This window comes from Callithrix jacchus, chromosome 10, assembly GCF_049354715.1.
Source record: "Callithrix jacchus isolate 240 chromosome 10, calJac240_pri, whole genome shotgun sequence".
Lineage (NCBI taxonomy): Eukaryota > Metazoa > Chordata > Mammalia > Primates > Cebidae > Callithrix > Callithrix jacchus.
In genome coordinates this window covers 125,870,821-125,893,643 of record NC_133511.1, presented here as the reverse complement: position 1 = coordinate 125,893,643, position 22,823 = coordinate 125,870,821, and the positions used below count along the sequence as shown (strand labels likewise).

The 22,823-nt window shown below is 57.1% G+C and overlaps 1 protein-coding gene and 1 long non-coding RNA gene across 3 annotated transcripts; one reads left to right on the top strand and one right to left on the bottom strand.

The window, feature by feature from the left end:
• Positions 1-2,559: 2,559 nt before the first annotated feature.
• On the bottom strand, positions 2,560-12,410 carry LOC144578196 (uncharacterized). Its single transcript, XR_013523549.1, has 2 exons — positions 12,234-12,410; positions 2,560-4,849 (listed from the first exon to the last, which is right to left on the bottom strand). It is a non-coding gene; the product is annotated as an uncharacterized LOC144578196 (long non-coding RNA).
• MRGPRF (MAS related GPR family member F) lies at positions 8,323-17,486 on the top strand. 2 transcript variants are annotated; one of them, XM_002755636.6, is made up of 3 exons: positions 8,323-8,486; positions 11,797-11,900; positions 15,668-17,486. In XM_002755636.6, the coding sequence occupies exons 2-3, from the start codon at positions 11,853-11,855 to the stop codon at positions 16,649-16,651; spliced, it is 1,032 nt and encodes a 343-aa protein (XP_002755682.1). In that variant the 5' UTR covers positions 8,323-8,486; positions 11,797-11,852; the 3' UTR covers positions 16,652-17,486. The 2 variants fall into 2 exon arrangements, with proteins under 2 accessions (XP_002755682.1, XP_078197786.1); XM_078341660.1 differs by lacking the exon at positions 8,323-8,486 and adding an exon at positions 10,677-10,981.
• The last annotated feature ends 5,337 nt before the right edge of the window (positions 17,487-22,823 follow it).

Here is a 22,823-nt window from a genome sequence, read left to right as displayed (position 1 = left end):
CACGATGGCTCACGCCTGTAATCCCAGCACTTTGGGAGGCCAAGGCGGGTGGATCACATGAGGTCAGGAGTTCGAGACCAGCCTGGCCAATATAGTGAAACTCCATCTCTACTAAAAATGCAAACATTAGCCGGGAGTGGTGGCACATGCCTGTAATCCCAGCTACTCGGGAGGCTGAGGCAGGACATTTGCTTGAACCTTGGAGGCGAAGGTTGCAGTGAGCTGAGATGACACCACAGCACTCCAGCCTGGGTGACAGAGCAAGACTCCTTCTCAAAATAAATAAAGAGCATCCCCATGCCAAATTGACAATTGCAGTGTGCTGCCTGCACCACCTCTCAGTCCCATGCCTTCTCCTAAGGCTGGAAATAGTGTCCCCGACTTCATCCCATGACAGACACTGGGTCGGAGTTTCTCAACGAGAAGGACTCGTGGTGACGTGTGGAAGGTGAGTGAGGTGGGAACCATGATTCTTAGGAGGCCACGGCAGCCAGATGCCACAGCTTCACAGACCTCTCCACGAGCTCCTCCTTCAGGCTTGTGGCAGCCACACGGGGCAGCTTCCATGCTCCTGCAGCTCCAATACCCACGCAGGGGCTGGCCAAAGTCCCAGTGAGCGTTCTTCTGACTCTCTGGCTACGGCCTTCCCAACTCCCATGCCTCAGCCCTGCCCATGTGCAGGTGACCCCCTATTTCCCTGACAGTGTGATATGTCTGTTTCTTGACCCAAGTCAGGGCAGGGGGAGGAGGAGGGTGGGAGCGAGAGAGACTGAGGAAGAGAGACAGGGATATGCTGTGCGGAACCTGTCACTAAAAGAAGCACATAAGGCCAGGCACGGTGGCTCATGCCTGTAATCCCAGCACTTTGGGAGGCTGAGGCGGGCAGATCACCTGAGGTCAGGAGTTTGAGAACAGCCTGGCCAACATGGTAAAAACCCGTCTGTACTAAAAATACAAATATTAGCCAGGCACGGTGGCTCATGCCTGTAATCCCAGCAATTTGGGAGGCTGAGGCGGGCAGATCACCTGAGGTCAGGAGTTTGAGAACAGCCTGACCAATATGGTGAAACCCCATCTTTAAAAAAAAAAATATATATATATATATAAATATTAACCAGGAGTGGTGGCACTGCCTGTGGTCCCAGCTACTCAGGAGGCTGAGGCAGAAGAATCGCTTGAACCCAGGAGACAGAGGTTACAGTGAGCCAAGATCTCGCCACTGCACCCCAGCCTGGGCAACAAAGCGAGACACCCTCTCTCCCCAACCCCCAAAAGCAGCACATTCACTCATGGGCATGGTAGATTACTTTCCGGTGGCTGCTGTGTGTCTCCTTTGGCTTGTGACACACACAGCGGTTAAAAAAAAAAGAGATGTGAGGCCAGGCACAGTGGCTCACACCTGTAATCCCAGTACTTTAGGAGGCCAAAGCGGGTGGATCACCTGAGGTCAGGAGTTCAAGACCACCGTGACCAACATGGAGAAACCCCATCTTTACTAAAAATACAAAATTAGCTGGGCTTGGTGGCACATGCCTGTAATCCCAGCTACTTGAGAGGCTGAGGCAAGAGAATTACTTGAACCCAGGAGGCAGAGGTCGCGGGGGGCTGAGATTGTGCCCTTGCACTTTGCACTCTAGCCTGGGCAACAAAAACGAAACTCCATCTCAAAAAGAGAGAGAGAGAGAGAGAGAGAGAGAGAGAGAGAGAGAGAGAGAGAGAGAGAGAGACATGTGAACACCAATTGGATGACGAATGAGTTTTAAGGAATTATTCATTATTTCTAGGAGTGACAAGGCCACTGTGAACTTTTCGAAGGTTGGTTATTCAGTCCTGTGCTGAAATTGAAGGTCAAGTGATGGCATATCTCAGATCCACTTTAGGCGAGACAGAAGCAGGCAGGTGTGGACGAGGTGGACCAAACCTGGCATCCAGGCTGCCCTGGAAGTTGCAGTGGCCAGGGCAGAGGAGGGGTGCCAGTGGGGTGTACCACCCACTCACGGGTGGGCACCACACCGAGGAGCTGGGTGTGTGGGAAGGACTCCACTGGGGACAGTGAGGAAAATGCACCTGGGGAGCACCAGCAAGGGGTCTCAGTGGGAGGTGGCCCAGGGGACAGGGAAAGATGGATACAGTCAGGCAGCATCTGGCATCAGAAAAGTGGGGAATTGGCAAAGGCAGAGAGTCCTACACTGGAAAGATGGGAAATGGGAATGTCCAGACCTCAGGGCTCAAGACGGCGGCTCTGTGCCTGGACTTGCAGGGGCCTGCAGGGTGCCTCGAGGCCCCACTCTCCTCCCCAGCCTCCTGCCCTTCAGCCACCCACGTTGTACTTCTGATGCACCCATCTTTCCATCACAGGGCCTTTGCACCTGCTGTTTGGATCCTTGAATGCTTTCCTGTTGGTTCCGTGAGCAGCCACCTCCTTCTTCTCCTTCAGGTCTCAGCCCAAGCATCATCTCTCTAGAGGCACCTCCACCCCAACCCCAGCTAATCAGGCCGGGCCATCCCCGTGGATTACTTTCCTGTGGCTGCCGCAAGAAATGACACAAACTTAGGGGCTTAAACCGCACAAGCATATTCCAGTAACAGTTCTACACATCAGAGGCCTGAAGTCAAGGTGTCAGCAGGCTGGTTCCTTCTGGAGGCTCTAGGGGACAGCTGGTTTCCTTGTCCTCTCCAGTTTCTAGAGGCAGCCTGCATTCCTTGGCTGCTGGCCCCTTCCTCACATCAACACATGTCCCACTACTCATTCTGATCTCCTGCATCCTTCTTCCAAGGACCCTTGTGATCAGATGGGGCCCACCTGGACGATCCATGACGATGCTCCCATCTCAAGATCCTTCACTCCATCCCATCTGCAAAGACCCTTTGGCCAAGTGTAAAGTCACATGTTCTCAGGATCTGAGGATTAGAATGTCAACATCTTCATGCGCCATTATTCAGGCCACCTCCCACGCCTCTCTGCCTACCACCTAAGTTTCTGCCACTATGCCTGTTTGGTTTTCCCAGTGCACTAATCACAGGTTGGAGTTCTTGTGTTCACTTGTTTCTGTTTATCACCTGCTCCCCATGCCCTGTGTCTGGTTCTTCCACATTCTATTCCTAGCACCAACATTGTTGGTGTTCAGTAAAAGTGTTGAATTAAGATAAGAATTCATGGATGGGCAGATGGGTGCATAGACGGATGAATGGATGTATTGATGGAGAATGGATGGATTGATGGGTGGATGGATAAATAGATGAATAGATGGATGATATGATGGGTGGATGGATGGATGGACAGATGGATAGATAAATGGATGGATGGATAAATGGATGGATGGATGTTTGGTGAGTAAATGAGTGGATGGATGGATGAATGGATTGATGGATTGATGGGTGGATGGATAAGTGCGTGGGTGGGTGGATGGCTGGATAAATGGATGAATGAATGGATGGATGGTTTGGTGGGTGGATGGGTGGATGGATAGGTGGATAAATGGATGGATGGGTGGATGGATGGATGGATGGGTGGATGGATGGATGCATGAATGGATGGATAGATGTATAGATAAATGGATGGACGGATAAATGGATGGATGGATGGTTTGGTGGGTAGATGGGTGGATGGATAGATAAATGGATGGTTGGGTGAGTGGGTAGATGGGTAATTGGGTGGGTAGATGAGTGGGTGGGTAGATGGACGGATGGATAAATGAATGTTCTACCACATGCAGGACAGAGGGGAATGTAGACTTCTGCTGAGATTCCTAAGATGCACCTTCCAACACAGAAAGGTACAGCCTAGTGGAGGAGGGGAACAGAATTGAAGGAGAGGTCCCTTTCACTATGAGGAAAGCCAGCTAGGCCTTGGTTCAACCTTTTAATCATGGTAGACGCTTTAGTCCATTCCTCTAAAAGCCTATTGATCTGCTCCTCCCTGTTGCCAGTGTCTCCACCTTCTACGAAATGGGGGGTCTTTTTCTTCATTCCGCCCCGTGGAGAAGATAATTTAAAGGGCCACAAAAAGTTATTTGCTTCTTTGAAGCGTCTTCCAACAGTCTAGATCTCACGAATCAGATCCTCCATGCAGATGATGCCCTGTTTTCCAAGAGACTGAGCAATCCGAGCGTTCTCTCTCAAAGCGATTCGCTTCTTTTTGATTTTGCCATGACCACGTTTGTAGGTTAGTTCATTTACTGACTTCAGATCTGGGTGCCCTCATGTAGTCTGTGGCTCTGCGATCCTCAGCGTGTTAACCGAAGCCTTGTTGAGCTTCACAGAGGTTCCACTGAAGAGCTGACGAAGGGGAAGACCCCGCAACACCTTTCGGACCCTCGGGCTCACAGCATCAATACCTCTGGTCCTGATCAAAGACGCCAGTTTGGGTTCTGCAGGTGCACAGAGGTGGCCAGCTTTCCCTGCCATCCTCGCCATTCGAATTTCAGTTCTGTACACCTGCCTGTATTCCCGGTGATGATGCTTCGCTTTTTTTTTTTTTTTTTTTTGAGATGGAGTTTCGCTCTTGTTACCCAGGCTGGAGTGCAATGGCGCGATCTCGGCTCACCGCAACCTCCGCCTCCTGGGTTCAGGCAATTCTCCTGCCTCAGCCTCCTGAGTAGCTGGGATTACAGGCACACGCCACCATGCCCAGCTAATTTTTTGTATTTTTAGTAGAGACGGGGTTTCACCATGTTGACCAGGATGGTCTCGATCTCTTGACCTCGGGATCCACCCGCCTCGGCCTCCCAAAGTGCTGGGATTACAGGCATGAGCCACCGCGCCCGGCCTATCCTTTGCTTTTTCTTAAGGGTTTCGGGCACAGCAGGAACCTTCTTCTTTTTCTCTTCTACACCCTCCACGGTTCTAGCTGGAAAAAGAGGTTTTGTTGTTGTTGTTTTTGTTTTAAAGACAGAATCACTCTCTCACCCGGGCTGGAGTGCTGCAGTAGCACGATCTCAGCTCACTGCAACCTCTGCCTCCCAGATTCAAGCTATGCTTATGCCTCGGCCTCCCAAGTAGCTGGAACTACAGGTGTGAGCCACCATGCCCAGCTAATGTTTTGTATTTTTAGTAGAAATGGGTTTCACCATGTTGCCAGGCTGGTCGCGAACTCCAGAGCTCAGTCAATCCACGCACCTCAGCCTCTCAAAGTGCTAGGATTACAGGTGTGAGCCACCACGCCCAGCCTGGTTCAACCTTTTTATCTCAAGGGTTGAAACCAGCGGGCCTCAGGGGTTCACTTGGGAGAACCAGACCATGTGCATATTTGTCTTGTCTCCTGGAGAATCTCAGCTTTTCAAGGGCTGAACCACGCAGAAGAGAGAAGGGCCTGGAACACGTGGCCCTACAGAGCCAGCCTGTCACCACAGGAAGGTAGGCAGCACTGATATGTGCCCAACTTCCCCGTCGCAACCCTGTCCCCTCTTCAAGGAGGCTGACCAGATCGCTGTGGCCAGAACGGTCCTGCGCACCTTCCTCACCACGGGTGAGCTTTGACGTGTGTTTCCTTTGACCTGGCCTGTCTTTCTGTTAAACATCAGCTCCCGGAGGGCAGGGACCTCACCTGTCCTGCTCATCAGCACAGAGCACAGTGCCCAGCACCCAGCAGATGCTCAGGAAATGCCTGAGTCTTTACTGAGGATAGTGCTGAGGGCCAGGAGGACTGGTCCACACCCACCCCCTCATCCAGGGAGCAGCAGGGCAATCCTAGGCCATAGAAGCACCTGGCAGAGAGACGCTCTGTCCAAAAGCAGCCTCCTTCCCCCAAGGACCCCCTAGCAGAGGAGGGTCCAGGCCGGCACCCTCAGGAGGGGACATGGGGAGAGGCGTAGGACCATGAGGCCCTTGGCAGGGGACAATTGAAAACAAAGTTCTTAGGCCGGCCTCAGTGGCTCACGTCTGTAATCCTAGCACTTTGGGAGGCCAGGGTGGGCAGATTGCCTGAGCTCAGGAGTTCGAGACCAGCCTGGGCAACACGGTGAAACCCCATCTCTACTAAAATACAAAAAATTAGCCAGGCCTGGTGGCAGGTGCCTGTAGTCCCAGCTACTCTGGAGGCTGAGGCAGGAGAATCGACTCAACCCGGGAAGCAGAGATTGCAGTGAGCCGAGATTGCACCACTGCTCTCCAGCCTGGGCGACAGAGTGAGACTCTGTCTCCAAAAAAAATTTCCCTACTGGCAGGGGCAGGGGAGGACACCGGATGTTCAGAAAGTAAAGGCTGTAAGAGCAGGGACCATGCCCCGTTCTCCGCATCAGCCAGAGCCCTGAGCCTTGCTGGGAGGGAGGAGGGAAGGACACACAGAGCAGGGCGCAGCATTGTGAGGTGCGGGAAGAGCTCTTCCACCTGGAATCCGACTCCTCCCAGCTGTAACCCTATGGGTCATTATCTTTTCCCATCGGACAGCTGAGGAAACCAGGGCCCCCAGTGGGAAGGAAACTGACCAAGGTCACCCAGGCTCAGAGGCAGCACAGGAGCTCCTAGCACTGGGCCTCTGGGCACCCCCCCCCATAGCCCACCACTCCCCTGGGGAGTGGGGAGACCCCCAGGGTGGCTGTTAGAGACTCATGTTTGTAGCCCCAGCCCCTGCCCCTTGCCCCGATGCCCTAGATTTGTCTGTTGACATCTAATCATCAGTGTGAGGTGGGGCGTTTGGGAGGTGAGCAGGTCATGAGGGTGGAGCCTCATGATGGCATTAATGCCCCTATAAAAGAGGTCCCATAGGGCCCCCTCGCCTGCCGGAAAGGGGTCACCATATGGGAACACAGTGAGAAGCTGGGTCCTCACCAGACGCTGAATTTGCAGGTCCCTTGATCTTGGCCTTCCGGCCCCTGGAGCCAAAGGAAACAAACACCTGCACCCGTAACCCCCGAGTCCGCAGTCCTGCGCCCGAGCAGCCAGACACACCAGGCCCCCCGGCAAGGGGACTCCACACACCAGGCCAGGACGACCTTCCCATTCACAAGCGCCTCTCGCTTATTTTGAGAGAAACAAATTTCCATACCAAATAAGGCGGTGGACTTCAGAGCCTCTGCCCACTTCACACAATTCCTTTTAAGTGTCCAAACGCAATTACACTTGGAACTTGCCAGGATTCAGCCTCCCCCGGCCTCCCCATGTAAACAAGGGTTCCAGCTGGGCCCCAGCTGGCTGCCCTGGAGAGGAGGGGACAGGTCACCACACTGCCTGCCGCCTGCCAGCCTCTCTCTCAGCCTTGGGCGTGGACCTTGAGCCTCTAGGATCCCAGAGTCCCCTCCCCACCCCATCCCTGAAAAACAGACCCCAGGAGGCCAGCTGGACCACGAGTGGAGCAGTGCAAGGCTCCCTCTTCCACACTAAGGCTTGCACATGGCCAAGACAAGCAGGAGGCGGGCAGCTCCCAGGGCAGGTGCAGGGGCAGCTCCAAGTCTCATTTCCCTCCAGAATGCCCACAGAGGCACAACCCTCCCAGTCGGGGCACCATGCTCCCACAGGAAAAGCTCAGAATTCCCTTGGGCTTCCTGGACCCTGAGAAAGTTGGCCCCAGGCAGGAGGGGAGCCCTCTTGCCACCCCCTCCTCCTGGCCACCCTGCTGGCTCCTGCACTCCCCACTCTGCACCCCCTACCCCTACCATGCCTGCGGGGGCCCCAGGCATGAATGCATCCCAGGACCCCCCACCAGGGGCTCAAGGGGAAGGGGGCCCCGCCTCATCCTCCCTCTGAGCAGCGCGGGCACCCGGTACCGCAGCCCGCCAGTTTCCAGCCCGCTCGCCGAGCGTCGCGATTTTCCACTTGCGCCATCTGATTGCTATTAGGGTTAGGGAAAAGGGAATTCCTGGTTCCATAAGCCCGCAGGGGGCCCAGGCCGAGTCCCGGGGTGGGAAAGGGGGAGGGGTGCCGCCTGGGCAGTGCTGCCCACCTCTCTGCCAATTTGGAGCTGCCCCTCCATTGAGCCCTCGCCCTGATGCCCCCCCCCCCACCGCTCTGTATCAGCCCCTGAGTAAATTAAAACAACCGGGTGGGGACCAGTCCCTCTTGGGCCAGCCTGCCCCGAAATGCCCACTGGGGGCAGACCAAAGGCCCCAGGCAAGTGGACAGCCAGTGCTCCCTCTCCCGGGCAGCCTTGCTGAGCAGCAGAATGCGAGGGAGATGAACAGCTGGACTCGGGCTGCAGTGCTCGGGCCAACATGACGTCATCAGGCAGAGAGAAGAGTTCCCTGTGGGGCTGGTGGGGGGGCTCCCGAGCGGGGCATTCCTTCCTGAAGCCTCATCCCTGCTCAGTCCCTCCTCCTCCCCTCCCCTCCCCCTCCCCCTCCTGCCGGGCCAGGAATTGGGTTTGGGGCGGGTTCTGCTTCCAAAGCCGCCTCTTCCAGCAGGCGAGGGCTCTACTCTGAGCTCGCATTTTCCGAGGCTTGGGCCGTGCTCAGCGCTGGCCTGCTGCCCCTGCAGGGTCGGCCGGCCGCAGGCGGGGGTCACAGGAAGAACCCTCCACAAAGGGAGGCGTCCTCGGATCAGGACAGCTGCAGGTAGTTCTGGGGGCCCGGGGTCCAGGGGAGGGTGTTTCAAGAACCTAGGCTGCAGAGTGAGGGCCAGGCAGAGAAGGAAAATGACGCGGGCACCGTCAGGGCAGAGAGGTGGACGCTGTCCAGGCAAGCAGCTCCCAGAAATCCTAAGGCCTCAGGAAGGGAGCCCTGAGACCCCAGAAAGGCTGTCACCCACCAGAGAAGCTCCTCTGCCACTCCTGAGGCTCCAGGGTTCTGGGGCCATGGGGGAACTTAAAAAGCCCCCCTCCTGTGGCAGGACCTGACCCCCCCCCCACGAGCTGGCCTCACCCCCAGCCCCACTGTCCAGCTCCTGCTCTGGGCTCCTGGGGATGAAGGCTCCCCTCGGTCCCTTCCCCAGCCTCACTGGCCATTCAAGCATGCATTCCCGAGGGGCTGAAAGGGAACACCCAGCAGGCAGTGTCCCACAAGCGGGGAGATGGCTCCCCCTGCTCTCAGCCCTGGGGTGCACACGGGGGTCCGTGTGGGCAGCCACAGGAGGTTGGGCAGCTGTAGTCCCGCCTTCTCCCAGGCCAGCGGCCTGATGAAGCTGTTGGCCTTGGATGGAAGCGGTTCCTGGAACGTTCTGCAAGGTCTCAGTTTCCCTAGACAAGCCTCTTCAATCCAAGCTGTTAAGCACAGACTCCAGGCCTGGAGTGAGGAAACAGAGGCTCTGTGTCTGGGGGAGCGAGGCAGGCCCCTCTGAGGGCAGTGCCTGCTGGCCCAGCCCAAGCATCGGCCAGGGGAGGAGGAGAGGGGCTGGGATGGCCCCAGCTGCACCGGGGCTGGGTCAAGGTGGGGCGGGGGTGAAGGGAGAGGAGGAGCTTCCTTAGGGCGAAGCTGCAGGAGACTGACAGGTAGCCCGGCCACTCTTGGGCGTGCTCCCAGGGGAAGCTCAGGTGTGAGCTGCGCTGGCAGTTTTTTGGGGTCAGCTTCAGTGGAAACTAGTTCTGTCATAGCCCAGATCCCACCCAGAGGGGCACACACAAACACGCACTCATGCACTCACACACACTCGCACACACACACACGCATGCACACACATGCACTCGCACTCACACACTCGCGTGCACACACGCATGCACGCACACATGCACTCATGTACACACACGGACACACACACGCACACATGCATGCAAGCACATGCACTCTCATGCACACACATGCACTCACACACGTACACACCCACTCATGCATGCGCACACGCACACATACTCACCCATACACACGCTCACACACCCACACACGCACACATAACGCCCCCATACACGTGTCACACACATGTCCTTTAATATGGTCCATCTGAGATCCATTGGCTTCTAGATCTTTCTGTGCATGAGTAAAATCGCTTTTCAGGTCGTCCCTGGTAGGACAAGGACGGGCAAACAGGGACACCCACATATGGAGAAAGCAGATGGCAGAGAGGGGAGCTGGAGGCCCCCACTGCATGCCCACCTGCAGCGTGGGGGGGCAGCCCTTGGGACACTAGTTGGTGTAGCTGGGTTCTAGGCTGGTCAGGGTGAATGGGTGAGGCTCCTGTGAGTCAGGACATCCCTGGAAACAAGGCTGGGGTCCCAGACCTAGGGGTGGTGAGTGTCTAGAAGTGTCACCAAATGGAGAGGGCTTGAGGGGGCTCTTCCCAGGGACCAGGAAGGATGAGGGCAGGTGGTAGGTCTGGGGCTGCAGGGCAGGAAAGCTGGGACAGGCCCCAGAGCGTGGAGAAGGTGCAGCCTGTCGGTGGCAACAGGACAGTGGCCCAACTGGAGTCCAAGGAGGGAGACTAAAGACGCACAGTCGCAGCCCCGGCTGTCTGCAAACCCACAACACACACACCACGAACGCACTGGCTCGCTCCGGCACACAGGGTGCTCCCACCCTGGGGCACCCCGCAGGCCCCAGGCCGAGTCACCCACAGGCCAGGCACAGGTGCCCAAAGACGCCCCGTGAAGGCGCAGGGCGGCGCGGTCCGGCTGCGCGGGCCGAGGGGAGCCGGGCCACTGAGTGGGAGGGGTCCTGGGAGAGACCCCTGGGGCTGCACTTGCGCCGCCAGCTCCGGGAGGCCAAGAGTTAAAGAGGGGGCGGGCCACATGCACAGACGGCCACCCCTTCCAGCCAATGGTGGGCGCGGAGGCCAGGGGCACGGCCCGCCCCGGGCGGGAGGAGTGGGCGGCGGGCGGGAGAGCGGCTGGAGGCCCGCGAGGCGCAGAGGAAAGAATTTCCGGGGAGTTGAGTTGAGCGGGCTGCCAAGCTCTCCCCCTTCGGGAGAGGAAGAGCCTGGCAGCCTGTGACCCGGGCTGTACCCGGCAAGGCCCTTGTAGCTCACAGTGTCAGTTTCCCCCCCAGCACAGCAGGGAGTACTAGGTGCTTTCCTGAAGGGGCAGAGCTCAGGTTGGGGGACAGGGGTCAATTCCGGCCATAATGGACCGGCCTCCAGCAGGGTCGCCCCCTCCCCAGGCCTCCCATCGGCCTCCCACCTTAGGGTGAGTGCAGCTTCTCCTCCCCACGCCAGCAGCCGGGGCCTCTCCAGCCGCCTCCATTCCTGGGCAGCTGCTCCAGACACAAATCTGCAGAGCTGCAGGGCGTGGTGTGATTATGGATGTGCCTTTTGGCCGGTGACCTTGCCCTCTAAGCAGACGAGCGCCCCTCAGAGGGGCAGGAAGATACCTGGCTCATAGCTGCTCATGAGGACCAGACGGGGTGATAGGTGTAGGCGGGTTGCGGCCTGAGCGGTGATGACGGTGATGACCCGGCTAGCCTGCCTCCCAGGCACATGTAGGGGAAAGAGCAGGTGCCTCAGCATGTTACAAACACAGGCTCAGCCAGAGCCCTCCTCCTCCAGGGGTCCCCCCTGCCAGAAATGATCCCTCTTCCCCTGCTCCTCCTTCTGGGACCAATTGCTGGGATAACCCCTGTCCCACACCAGGCAGAGCACAAAATAAGTGCCCAAAACATGTGTGTGGGTAAATAAATGCATGTCTGCAACAGCAGCCTGGCTCCAGAACTCTCACAAGCAGAGGGGAAGGAGAAGGCTTCTTTTCCAGTGAGCTGCAGTGGAGCTGAGGAGTCCACAGGCAGGAGGGGGCGGTGCCCCAAACCTCCAGAATCTCACCAGGACAGTCCCACAACACCCCTGCCTGAGGGAATGGGGTGATTGCCTTTCCTCTAACGTGACAGCTGAGAGCCACAGGCCTTGGGGACCTAGGCATGGGGGTCCAGGAGGGGGAGGGGTAGAAAGCCACTCTTCAGGGAGGAGTCCCTGCTGCCCTCATCCACCGTCTCTCTGGGTTTCTGCCAGGTGGGTGTGCAGACTGGTGAGCTGCCAGCAGGGGCCCACACACACCAGGCCTGGAGATGGCTGGAAACTGCTCCTGGGAGGCTCATCCCAGCACCAGGAATAAGGCAAGTGCCACAGACAGAGGGCCCCAGTTCTGCCCAGATGGTTGTGGGTGGGAGGGGCACACCCAGCCCAATGTCTCCTCCCCCATCTCCCCCTTCCTGCACACCCCCCCTCACCAGCTCTGGACCCACAGCAGGCCGTGGGCCACTCTGGGCTATGTGGCTGGGCATGAGTTCCCTGGCCCCTCATATCCTCCCATCCTCATCAGTGAGGCAAGCACCAGGACTGGACCCCCTGAAGGTCCCTCACTGTGCTGACCCTGGGTGGCCTGGTAGCATCCTTGTGAGGTCTCATTTCATCTCTTCCCTGCAGAGGTGGGATGGTCAGCTACTCACCACAGCCAGGCGGGCCAGGGAGCCCTGGGACGCAGGCTCCAAGGTGGCTGTTGGAAACAGATGCTTGGTGCTGCAAAGATAAATCAGCACTGAGACAAAGGATCCTTCAGCAACGCAATTTTTACTTCCTGGACCACAGGAAGGGCACTCTCACTAGCCATCTTGCCACAAGAGTACAAAGATCAAAGGGAAACACACACATTTATTCCTCATGCATTTGGGGTCGTCCTTACTGCTGTGTCTAATCTCCATTGGCTGGGGCCAGACCTCGCAATCTAAACTAAAACTCAATTGGCTAATAACTTAAAACTTTTCTAAACAGGTCAAAGCAATGGAGAGCTGGGACATGCCTGTGAGCACGTCCAGCACAGATATCTTGGTGAAAGTACAAGGACATAGAATGTACTACGTGCCTGTAAGCACGGCGTGTCTAACAGCTACATCGGATAGGGCTTCACAAAGTTACTAGCACACTTATGATTTATTCTTTAACAAGAAAGGAAACTTTAAAAAGGAACTTTTCTACTTCCCACGGTGGCCCTGATGTCATGTGCTCCGTGGAGCCTTGTCGGTCCTGGGCCACTCTGAGGGCGTTGCCCAGGGTCCATTAGTCATGAGTCACCCACCCTGAGACTCTACCACCCCCTCCAGGCTGACCCTCCTCCTTCTGCCCTCCGTCTGCCTAATCCCTCACTTCTCTGAGTCCCTTGAAAAGTCTGGGATTTCCTTCTGAATCTCGGGCAAAACGCTCTCAAGTTGGAAGGGTCTCTTGAATTCCTATCCATCCTCTTCCACATTTGAGAAACTGAGGCTTACACCCAGGTAGTAACTTGACTGGGATCAGCCCCTAGGTCAGAAGCAGACTGGAGACTCCTGCCCAACCCCCGGGACCTCGCCCCCATGCCCTTGTGCCCTCTCCCTCATTCCTGTAGTGTGACTGCTGTGACTGCTGTGGAGTGGCAGCCCCAGAAGGCAGAATGGATTGGTGGGTCGGGTGGGACAGTCTGCAGAAACTCCCAGCAAAAAGGCAGAGCTTGGGGTGGGGCCCGGCTCCAGAGCAGGCATTTTACAGAGCGGTATGTGGCTGCTCACAGCAGCTACACGCCCAGTGATTCACGCCGCCTCCCGCTCTGACTCGACGAGGGGATTGCAGACTTTTTCCAGTGTGCACACATGCAGGAGGCACTGAGTAAGCTGGCTGCCTCCATCCAGCCCTGAAGCCCAGCTCTTTCCTGGCGCCTGAGCTGGTCCTCCTGGGCCTGTTTGGGCACCGGATCCTACAGATCACTGGGTCTAGTTCCCCAGCCCAGAGGAGTGTCCAGGTCACCCATAGGAAAGAAAAGCTAAGGAGGGGGATTTGGGGCACACAGACCAGCAGACAGTGCCCCTGCACCGATAAATGAATTTAGAGGATGTCAGGGAGGGAGCAGAGTCCCCTCACGGTGCCAGCCCTGACCCCACAGTCTCCCCAGAGTTTTGCCAACACCTCCAATCCTGTTTTCAGATTCCCCTTGATCTGAGCAGGCCAGGAGGTCCCTCCCCTTGCAGTAGGGTGTCAAGCCCAGAGAACAGTCTCTCAGGACCCAGCTTTCCGCCAGAGCTGGGAGCCATGTGAAGGTGGCAGAATGGATCCTGCCTTCCTAACCTTCTCTTTTGTTAGGGAGCCCTGGAGACAGATACCAGACTTAGGGGGAGAATGCTGGGGCAGATCCCCGATGTGGGGAGGGGAGTGAGCGTTCTCCAGGCAGGCAGCCTTTGCCTCTGAGATGCGAGGTCCCGAGAGGACCTCATGAGAACTGAAGCCAGCTTGCAGACAGAGGGGTTGTTCGGCCCGCACAGCGTGTGTAAATGTTAACATTTAAAGATGGAGTAGTTCACATTGCAGTCCAGAGTTCAGGCTTCTCCGGGGAGCCGGGGAGGACGATCAGCCACTCCAGCCCAGCCATCCCCTGGCCCCAACGGGCTGGAGCACAGCAAGCTGCCTGCTTGGCTCAAGAGAAAGGCTTTCGGGTTTGCCATTCTCCCCCCCTCACCTGTTCCTTGCACCTGGCCCACCTGCTTGCAGTTACACGCAAGCCTTGACCCTGAGGGAAGCCCTGATACTCAGCTGGGATGCACTCTTACAGCTGCACCCGTGGGTGAAGTATTGAAATGCTCCCTGCAGCTTGACAAATAGCTGCTCCCGCCCCGCCCCAGGGACCCCCCCCGGACTTTCCCACAGTCTGGAAACCCCAGGGGCAGCCCTGGCTCATCAGGGAGCCACCTCCCATCCCACTAGAGTGGACAGGGTCCAGCTCTGGGGAAGGCCTAGGTCCACTCATTTTTTTTTAAATGTAACTTAGAAGTGATTTTACTTCTTCAAATAGTTTCCTGTGTTTTGAAGCATTGCAAGATTTTGCAAGAATAGTACCATGCCCAGCAATACTTCACCTCAGTCAGTCATCCTTAACCCTTCACCATGTGCTTTCTCGCCGTCTCTTGACGGATAGACTTTTTCCCCAGAACTATTTGAAAGTAAATTGCAAAGCCGGGCATGGTGGCTCACACCTGTAATCCCAGCCCTTCTGGAGGCCAAGGTGGGCAGATGACCTGAAGTCAGGAGTTGGAGGCAAGCATGGTGAAGCCCCGTTTCTACTAAAAATGTAAAAATTAGTCGGGCATGGCGGCACGTGCCTATAATCCCAGCTACTCAGGAGCTTGAGGCAGAATTGCTTGAACCTGGGAGGCGGAGGCTGTAGTGAGATGAGATGGAGCCACTGCACTCTAGCCTGGGCAACAAGACCAGACTGTCTCAAAAGCAAAAAAACAAATAAAAGTAGATTGCAGACACCAAGCCCTTGACGCCCATATCGGCTGTATCTTCTAAGAACATGGACGTTCCTGAAGGCGCATCGTGAAAATGTGCACAGCCAGGGTACATTTTCACATTCAAGAGATGTAACAGCGATGCGATACCATTATCTATCCAGTGTCCACACCCACATTTCCCCAGTGGTCCCAGAGACAGTGTTTCCGGCAGCTGTTGAGATCCGGGTATAACTCAGGATTCTATCGCAGTGTTTATGTGAGTCCTGTCTCTGGTCTTCTTAGAAATGGAAGGGCTCTGCAGTTTTTCTGCCTTGCATGACTTGGATGCTTTTTGGACAGTCTGACCAGTGGGCAGCCTGGCACCCTTCCTGGGTACTGATGGGTGCTACCCCCACTCCTGTAGGCGCCATTCTGTTCTGCTAGCTCTAGGCTCTGGGGCAGAGAGTTACCATTGGGTGGGGTCAGGGGTGTTTGATTGCAGCCAGTTCGCTGCTCCACAACCAGTGCCCTACAGACCCCCTCCCTGTCCCATGTCCCTCATCGGGACCCCTGTGCTGGGCCCCAGGTGTAGGTCTGCATGTGGGGACCGGCCGGCATCACAGCTGTCCCCCTCTGCACCTGCACAGATGTGCCCTGGCATGAGCGAGGCCCCGGAACTCTACAGCCGGGGCTTCCTGACCATTGAGCAGATTGCGATGCTGCCGCCCCCGGCCGTCATGAACTACATCTTCCTGCTCCTCTGCCTGTGTGGCCTGGTGGGCAACGGGCTGGTCCTCTGGTTTTTCGGCTTCTCCATCAAGAGGAACCCCTTCTCCATCTACTTCCTGCACCTGGCCGGCGCCGACGTGGGATACCTCTTCAGCAAGGCGGTGTTCTCCATCCTGAACACGGGGGGCTTCCTGGGTGCCTTTGCCGAGTACGTCCGCAGCGTGTGCCGGGTCCTGGGGCTCTGCATGTTCCTCACCGGCGTGAGCCTCCTGCCGGCCGTCAGCACAGAGCGCTGCACGTCGGTCATCTTCCCCGCCTGGTACTGGCGCCGGCGGCCCAAGCGCCTGTCAGCCGTGGTGTGCGCCCTGCTGTGGATCCTGTCCCTCCTGGTCACCTGCCTCCATAACTACTTCTGCATGTTCCTGGGCCGCGGGGCCGCCGGCGCGGCCTGCAGGCACATGGACATCTTCCTGGGCATCGTCCTGTTCCTGCTCTGCTGCCCGCTCATGGTGCTGCCCTGCCTGGCCCTCATCCTGCACGTGGAGTGCCGGGCCCGGCGGCGCCAGCGCTCCGCCAAGCTCAACCACGTCATCCTGGCCATGGTGTCTGTCTTCCTGGTGTCCTCCATCTACTTAGGGATCGACTGGTTCCTCTTCTGGGTCTTCCAGATCCCGGCCCCCTTCCCCGAGTACGTCACCGACCTGTGCATCTGCATCAACAGCAGCGCCAAGCCCATCGTCTACTTCTTGGCCGGGAGGGACAAGTCGCAGCGGCTGTGGGAGCCGCTCAGGGTGGTCTTCCAGCGGGCCCTGCGGGACGGCGCTGAGCTGGGGGAGGCCGGGGGCGGCACGCCCAACACGGTCACCATGGAGATGCAGTGCCCCCCGGGGAACGCCTCCTGAGAGCCCAGCACCTGTGGGGGTCGGGGGCAGGGGCAGGAAGCAGCCTCCAGACCCTTCGCCTTGGGACAGGAGTGGGCAGCTCCCTCTGAGTCCACACAGGAGGAAAAAGATCTGTTCTTCTCCTTAGGCCTTCTTCTGCCTGGCCTGGAGGCTCCAGGGGTGGCTGGGAGACTGTGTAGCCCTAGGGACCCCTTGTACAGAAGTTGGCCCCAGATGGTGGGGCCCCTCCTTGTCCCAGGCTGGTCAGTAAAGGAGAGGTGGTCACCCAGCCCAGCCACTCTGCCTCTGGGGTCAGCCCTCCTTGACCGTGTCCCAGCCAGCACCAGGCCAGCAGCCTCATCCCCACCATTTGGGTTGTTCTTGGATTCGATCCTCTCCCGGCCGCCATGGTGAGCAGATCTGAAGGAAATGGCGCTGTCTGGAAGAAGGTTCTGGGTCACGGGCCTTGTAGCCAAGTCTTTCTGCAGACAACTTCCCTGCCCCTCGTCGAATCATTAGGTGACTTTGATGGGGTGATTTCCGGTCATGTCAAGGCACTGGAGACAGGAGAGACCTCTGGCCGCCTTGGGTAGTTGACTGCCTTTTCTGACTCCAGGATGGGCCAGTGCTGGGCTGCCTCCGGGAGCGCTCTGGGTATCCCGCAGGCCATGAAGACCAGCTGGGCAGCTCCTGGACACCTCTTGGCTCCAGCCCCGACGTGTAAGTGGACACTGGCTCCACCCTGGCCACCAGGGGACTGACACTGCAGTCCTCACCTACAAGTGGCCCAACGTAGCCAAAGAAAGTTTTATAAGAGACAATAAAATGTGTATCAATAAATATTTTCTAACTTGCAGCCAGGAAGGCTTCATGCCTGTGGTCCTACCCTGGTCCCTGTTTCCTCCAGTGAGGATGCCCAAGGGTGGGGAGTCCTGGGACTGGCGCCCCCCTCACCACCCGCCCCCAGCTCCCCTGCACACCCTGCTCTTTGCCTCTGCTCTGGGGCCTCTTCCTGGGGCTGTGGCTGCACAGGCTTGTGCTCCAGCTCCTGTGGCTTGTCCATTCCCTGCCAGAGAGAGATGGTCAACCAGTCCTCTGCCAGCATCTGCCAGGGCCCCTTCTCAGCTCAGAGGCCCCCACAGCCTCTGGGAGCCTCAGCTCTTACCTCCTCCATGCCAGGCCTGCGTCAGCCACCAGGGTCCTGCCCGTGTCCACCAGAGGGGAGTGGGTTGCCGCCTCTCCTGCTGTTGCCCCTGTTCAGGACGCCCCTCTCCGTCCTGAGATCCCTGAGCGAGGCCAGCCTCCCAGTGCCCAGACACCTCTCGACAGCCCAGTGATAGGCTGGGAGCCCTCCCCGGTGACAGCCCAACCAGGGCCAGGCTAAGCAAGTTCCTGGCTGGCCCTTCTGCCTCTGGTCAGCCCCCAGAAGAGCCCCATCCTGGGTTCCTGGTGTCCAGCCTAGGACCCCAGCTCCTTTGGGACAAGCCTTATGGCACGCCTACTCACCTGGTGGCCCGGTGGAGAGAGATCAGGGCAAAGGCATTGGTGCCCCCAGTCAGGAAACGTGGCTGACAGAGCTGGGACCCTCTGCAGAGCAGAGCCAGGAGTGGGCAGGCAGGCAGTGCTTCAGGCTCCAAGCTCTAGCTGGGAATGGGCAGAGGCGTGGGCAGTACCACCAGGCTCACCCACCCAGCCGCCAGGATCCTGGCCTTCTACTTGCAGACCCTGGAGCCTGCTCGGCCTGCCCCTGGTGACTTGGTCCAGCCCTCAGTGGGCTGCCCCTAAGTGTCTGTCCCTGATGGTCCACCACCCAGGCAGCCTGACTTCCACTGCCCTCCTGCCCATTCAGGCCACTACTCCTCTGTGCTCCCCTTCCTACCAATCCTGGCTGGGTCCTCCCAGCAAGACCATCGTGCTATGAAAAGAGGGGATGGAGCCAGGCGCGGTGGCTCACGCCTATAATCCCTGCACTTTGGGAGGCCAAGGCGGGTGGATCACGAGGTCAAGAGATCGAGACCATCCTGGTCAACAAGGTGAAACCCCGTCTCTACTAAAAATACAAAAATCAGCTGGGCATGGTGGTGCGTACCTGTAATCCCAGCTACTCAGGAGGCTGAGGCAGGAGAATTGCCTGAACCCAGAAGGCGGAGGTTGCAGTAAGCCGAGATCGCGCCATTGCACTCCAGTCTGGGTAACAACAGCGAAACTCTGTCTCAAAAAAAAAGAAAGAAAAGAGGGGATCTTGTGTGGCCTGGAGGGAGGGGTTCCAGGACCTCTAGGTCATGAAAGTTGCATGTCCCCACCTGTGCCCTCCCCATGCCCAGAACGAACCCTGCCATCCTCTGAGCCCCACCCTCCCCAGGGCTGGTCACAAGTTCCCAGAAGAGCTGGAGACCACCACACCCCACAGCTCATTTCCCGGGACCCAGAGAAGCCAGGTGGGTCCTGAGCAGACATGCCAGGGTCAGGGCTGGGACCCCACCCAGTGGCAAAACTCCCACCAGCATGGGCATCTTGCTTACACAGGATGAGTCACAAGTAAACAGAAGCACATCCCCGTTCTGAAGGCAACCACGGCGGGGGTTGGCATCCGTAGCCCTGGTTCCTCCTCAGGGCCCAGAGCACCCCAGTTCCGGGGAACTCACCTCTTCCTTAGGAGTCCCCACCCCAGGACTGCAGCCCTGAGCTCTCATGTGGAGCTACTGACCTAGGAGGAAGGGGCCTCCCTGTCTGGGTGTGGCTGCAGCGGCTCAGAGCCCAGGGCCAGTGAGGGGCGGGCAGCCTTACCCAGGAGCAGGGCCTGGAGGTCAGGAACAGGCTGGGCCCGACTCTAGGAAGAGGCATCTGTCCTGATGGGTTCTAAGGCAGGAGGGGCAGGGCTGAACCCCAGGAACTGGGCCTTCCCCAACCTCTGGCCCTTCTCAGGCGCAGATCTTCAGTCTTGCCTGGGAGCAGCTTTCTTCCCCTCCATCCCCCCCAAAGCCCCGGGAGGATTCCCGCAGCTCCATGGACCACCTCGTTCTCTGCGCTAATGGAGGGAGACTGCACAGATGATTAGACGGAACTGCCCACTCTCGCCACTTTCCTCCTCCGTCCTTTGGTATTTAATTATTAAAGTGGGCTTGGGAGGAGCCAGGGGCTGCGGGGGAGATTTCCATCCCACAGCTCTGGGAGAAGGATCCCCAGCAGGTCACAGGATGGAGAGGGGGCTGTGGGACCAGTGCTTCTGGGCTGCCCTCATTGTTACAAAGCCGAGTTAGTAACAACCATGTGGTATGTGGTATGTGGGAAGGGTGGGGTGAAGGGGCAGGGGTGGGGGCACCAGGCAGGGCAGAACTCACTGCTTTTCTGTGCTTCTTGCCACCCATTACCTCTATAAAATCAAGCTGTTCTTTTATATTATGCAAGGGCAAGCCTCAGGGAGGTAGAGGGTCGCCACCTATGAGCCATGGGACCTCAGTCCTGCTGTGCCTCAGTTTCCTTGGATAAACCAGCTATATCACCGACTTCTAGGAGTTGGTGTATGGGCTGGGGCGGTGGCCAGTGAGCCTAATTGCCCGGTTGGGCGTCCAGGGCAGGGAGCAGAGTGGCCACTGCAGAAGGAATGTGCCTGTGAGCTGTCTGTCCGCAGCACCGATCCGTTGGTTGGGGACATACTGTGGGCAGTGGGTGCTGGTCAAGAGCTGCAGGCAGGTATCCTGGTGACTGTCCATGCAGGGCTACACGGCCCACGCTGTCAGCCCCAGCTGTGGAAGTGGGGGTCATGCATTCAATGGAGTTTCTTGTCCAAGGTCAGTCGCACTGGTGGACGGCCCTGGCTGGAAGCCCCCATCAGCATCCAGGGACTCCCCACTGTGGCCTTCCTGTTGCCCTGGAGACTCAGGTCTCTGACCTTTTTTTTTTTTTTTTTTTTGAGATGGACTCTCACTCTGTCACCCAGGCTGGAGTGCAGTGGTGTAATCTCAGCTCACTGCAACCTCTACCTCACGGGTTCAAGTGATTCTCCTGCCTCCTCCACCCAAATAGCTGGGACTACAGGCACACACTACCACGCCCAGCTAATTTTTGTATTTTTAGTAGAGATGGGGTTTCACCACATTGGCCAGGCCTGGTCGTCTCCCTGTATGCTGAGGGGCTGGACCATACACTGACCGACCCATGTCCCCGCCGCACCTCCTAGCCGCGGCCCTGGTTCCTGTGGAGGAGGGATGGTCCTGGCGGAGGATTCTGAGCCAAGCTGTGCAGATGTGAAAAGATCCTGGGCTTAAACATCCTGGTATAAAGCATAAAACTCAAGTTATCTGAAAACGACAAGGGATTTGGGACAGCTGGGCGGATGCCAGAGAGGCATCCGTTTCTTTTTGTGAAGATGGGAGACGGAGACAGGCGATGAGGCCGTTTTGTGGTGTGTCTGCTGAGCACCTTGTTCCCACTCCCCCACTGTCATTCAGATACCCACACCCTAAAACTGTCAACAGGCTGGCGACAAGGCCGAAAAGCTGGGCAAACACGTTGCAGAGATCTTCCCAAACCCAAACCACTGAGAACTCGAGTGCAAAAATATTCCCTTCAAGCCAGCAGGAGCTCGAAAGTTGAAGAACTTGAAAACAACAGGGCACAGTTCACAGAAAGAAAATTCGCGGGGACTCCGCTGGATGAAGTTTCCTGGCCTGTGAGAGGATGCTCCTCACTTGGGCAGATTCTTTTTAAACGTCTTTTTAATTCATTGAATCGAGGCCTAATTTACATACAGTAAAACTGACCCATTGAATACACAGTTTAATTGTCTTAGACAAATGTGTACGTATGTACCCAGGTCATCACCAAATCAATATACAGAACGTTTCCATCCCCACATAACGAACGTTTCCATCGTCCCCCCAAAGTCCCCTGGCACCACTGGGCAGTCAGTGCAGCCTCAGGCACACCCGTGCCCCCACCTGGGCGGACCACCCACCTCGGCTTTTTTTTTTTTTTTTTTTTTTTTTGAGATGGAGTTTCACTCTTGTTACCCAGGCTGGAGTGCAATGGCGCGATCTCGGCTCACCGCAACCTCCGCCTCCTGGGTTCAGGCAATTCTCCTGCCTCAGCCTCCTGAGTAGCTGGGATTACAGGCACGCGCCACCGTGCCCAGCTAATTTTTTGTATTTTGAGTAGAGACGGGGTTTCACCATGTTGACCAGGATGGTCTCGATCTCTTGACCTCGTGATCCACCCGCCTCAGCCTCCCAAAGTGCTGGGATTACAGGCGTGAGCCACCGTGCGGCCCCACCTCTGCTTTTATGCCACTATAGATTAGTGTCCCACGCAGACATATACACCGTTATCAGACAGGATTCTGAGTGACAAGTAACAGAACCCCGGGGTAATCTAGCTTTGGTGCGTGGTGTGGGTGGATCTATGTGTATTTAAGGGAATTTACTGACTCACATACCCAGGAACTTCCAGAAGTGATTCTGGCTTCAGACACAGCTGGATCCAGGGCCGCAAGTGATGTTGGCTAGGCCAGCTCCTTTTCACCTGTTTTCATCCCCGCTCTGGTCTGTGTTCCATTTATTCTCAATGGAAAAACTAAACAGCAGGGAAGCAGCAGTTCTCGGCATATCTTCTACAAATTCTGCAATCCCAGCAGAAAGAGAGCACCGCCTTCTCGGGATTCCGGCTGAAGTCCTGATACCTTGCGCACTGGCCACGTCGGGGCAATGCACCCTCTTAGGAGCTGGAGGCAGAGATGGGGGACAGGGGATGACAGCCACCCCACCTAAGCCCAGTGGACTCAAAACAGGGAAGAGGTGCACCCAAGGTAAAACTGGCAGGCATGGCCGGGCGCGGTGGCTCATGTCTGTAATCCCAGTACTCTGGGAACCGAGGTGGGTGGATTGCGTAAGGGCAGGAGTTTGAGACCAGCCTGGCCAATATGACGAAACCCCATCTCTACTAAAAATACAAAAATTAGCCGAGCATGGTAGTGCACGCCTGTAATCCCAGCTACTCGCGAGGCTGAGGCAACAGATTCACTTGAACCTGGGAGACGGAGGTTGCAGTGAGCTGAGTTTGCACCACTGCACCCCAGTCTGGGTGACAGAATGAGACTCTGTGTCAAAAAAATAAAGAAATAAACTGGTAGGCAAATGGCAGGTGCTGGCCACGTTCCTCCCCTTAGTCCACCCTCCACGTGCCCAATTCTTTCCTA

Excerpts from the sequence above, each read along its gene's own strand:
- MRGPRF (XM_002755636.6), top strand. The coding sequence starts at position 11,853 with ATGGCTGGAAACTGCTCCTGGGAGGCTCATCCCAGCACCAGGAATAAG. Across the intron at positions 11,901-15,667 it reads ATCCCAGCACCAGGAATAAG|ATGTGCCCTGGCATGAGCGA; the intron begins GCAAGTGCCACA and ends GCACCTGCACAG.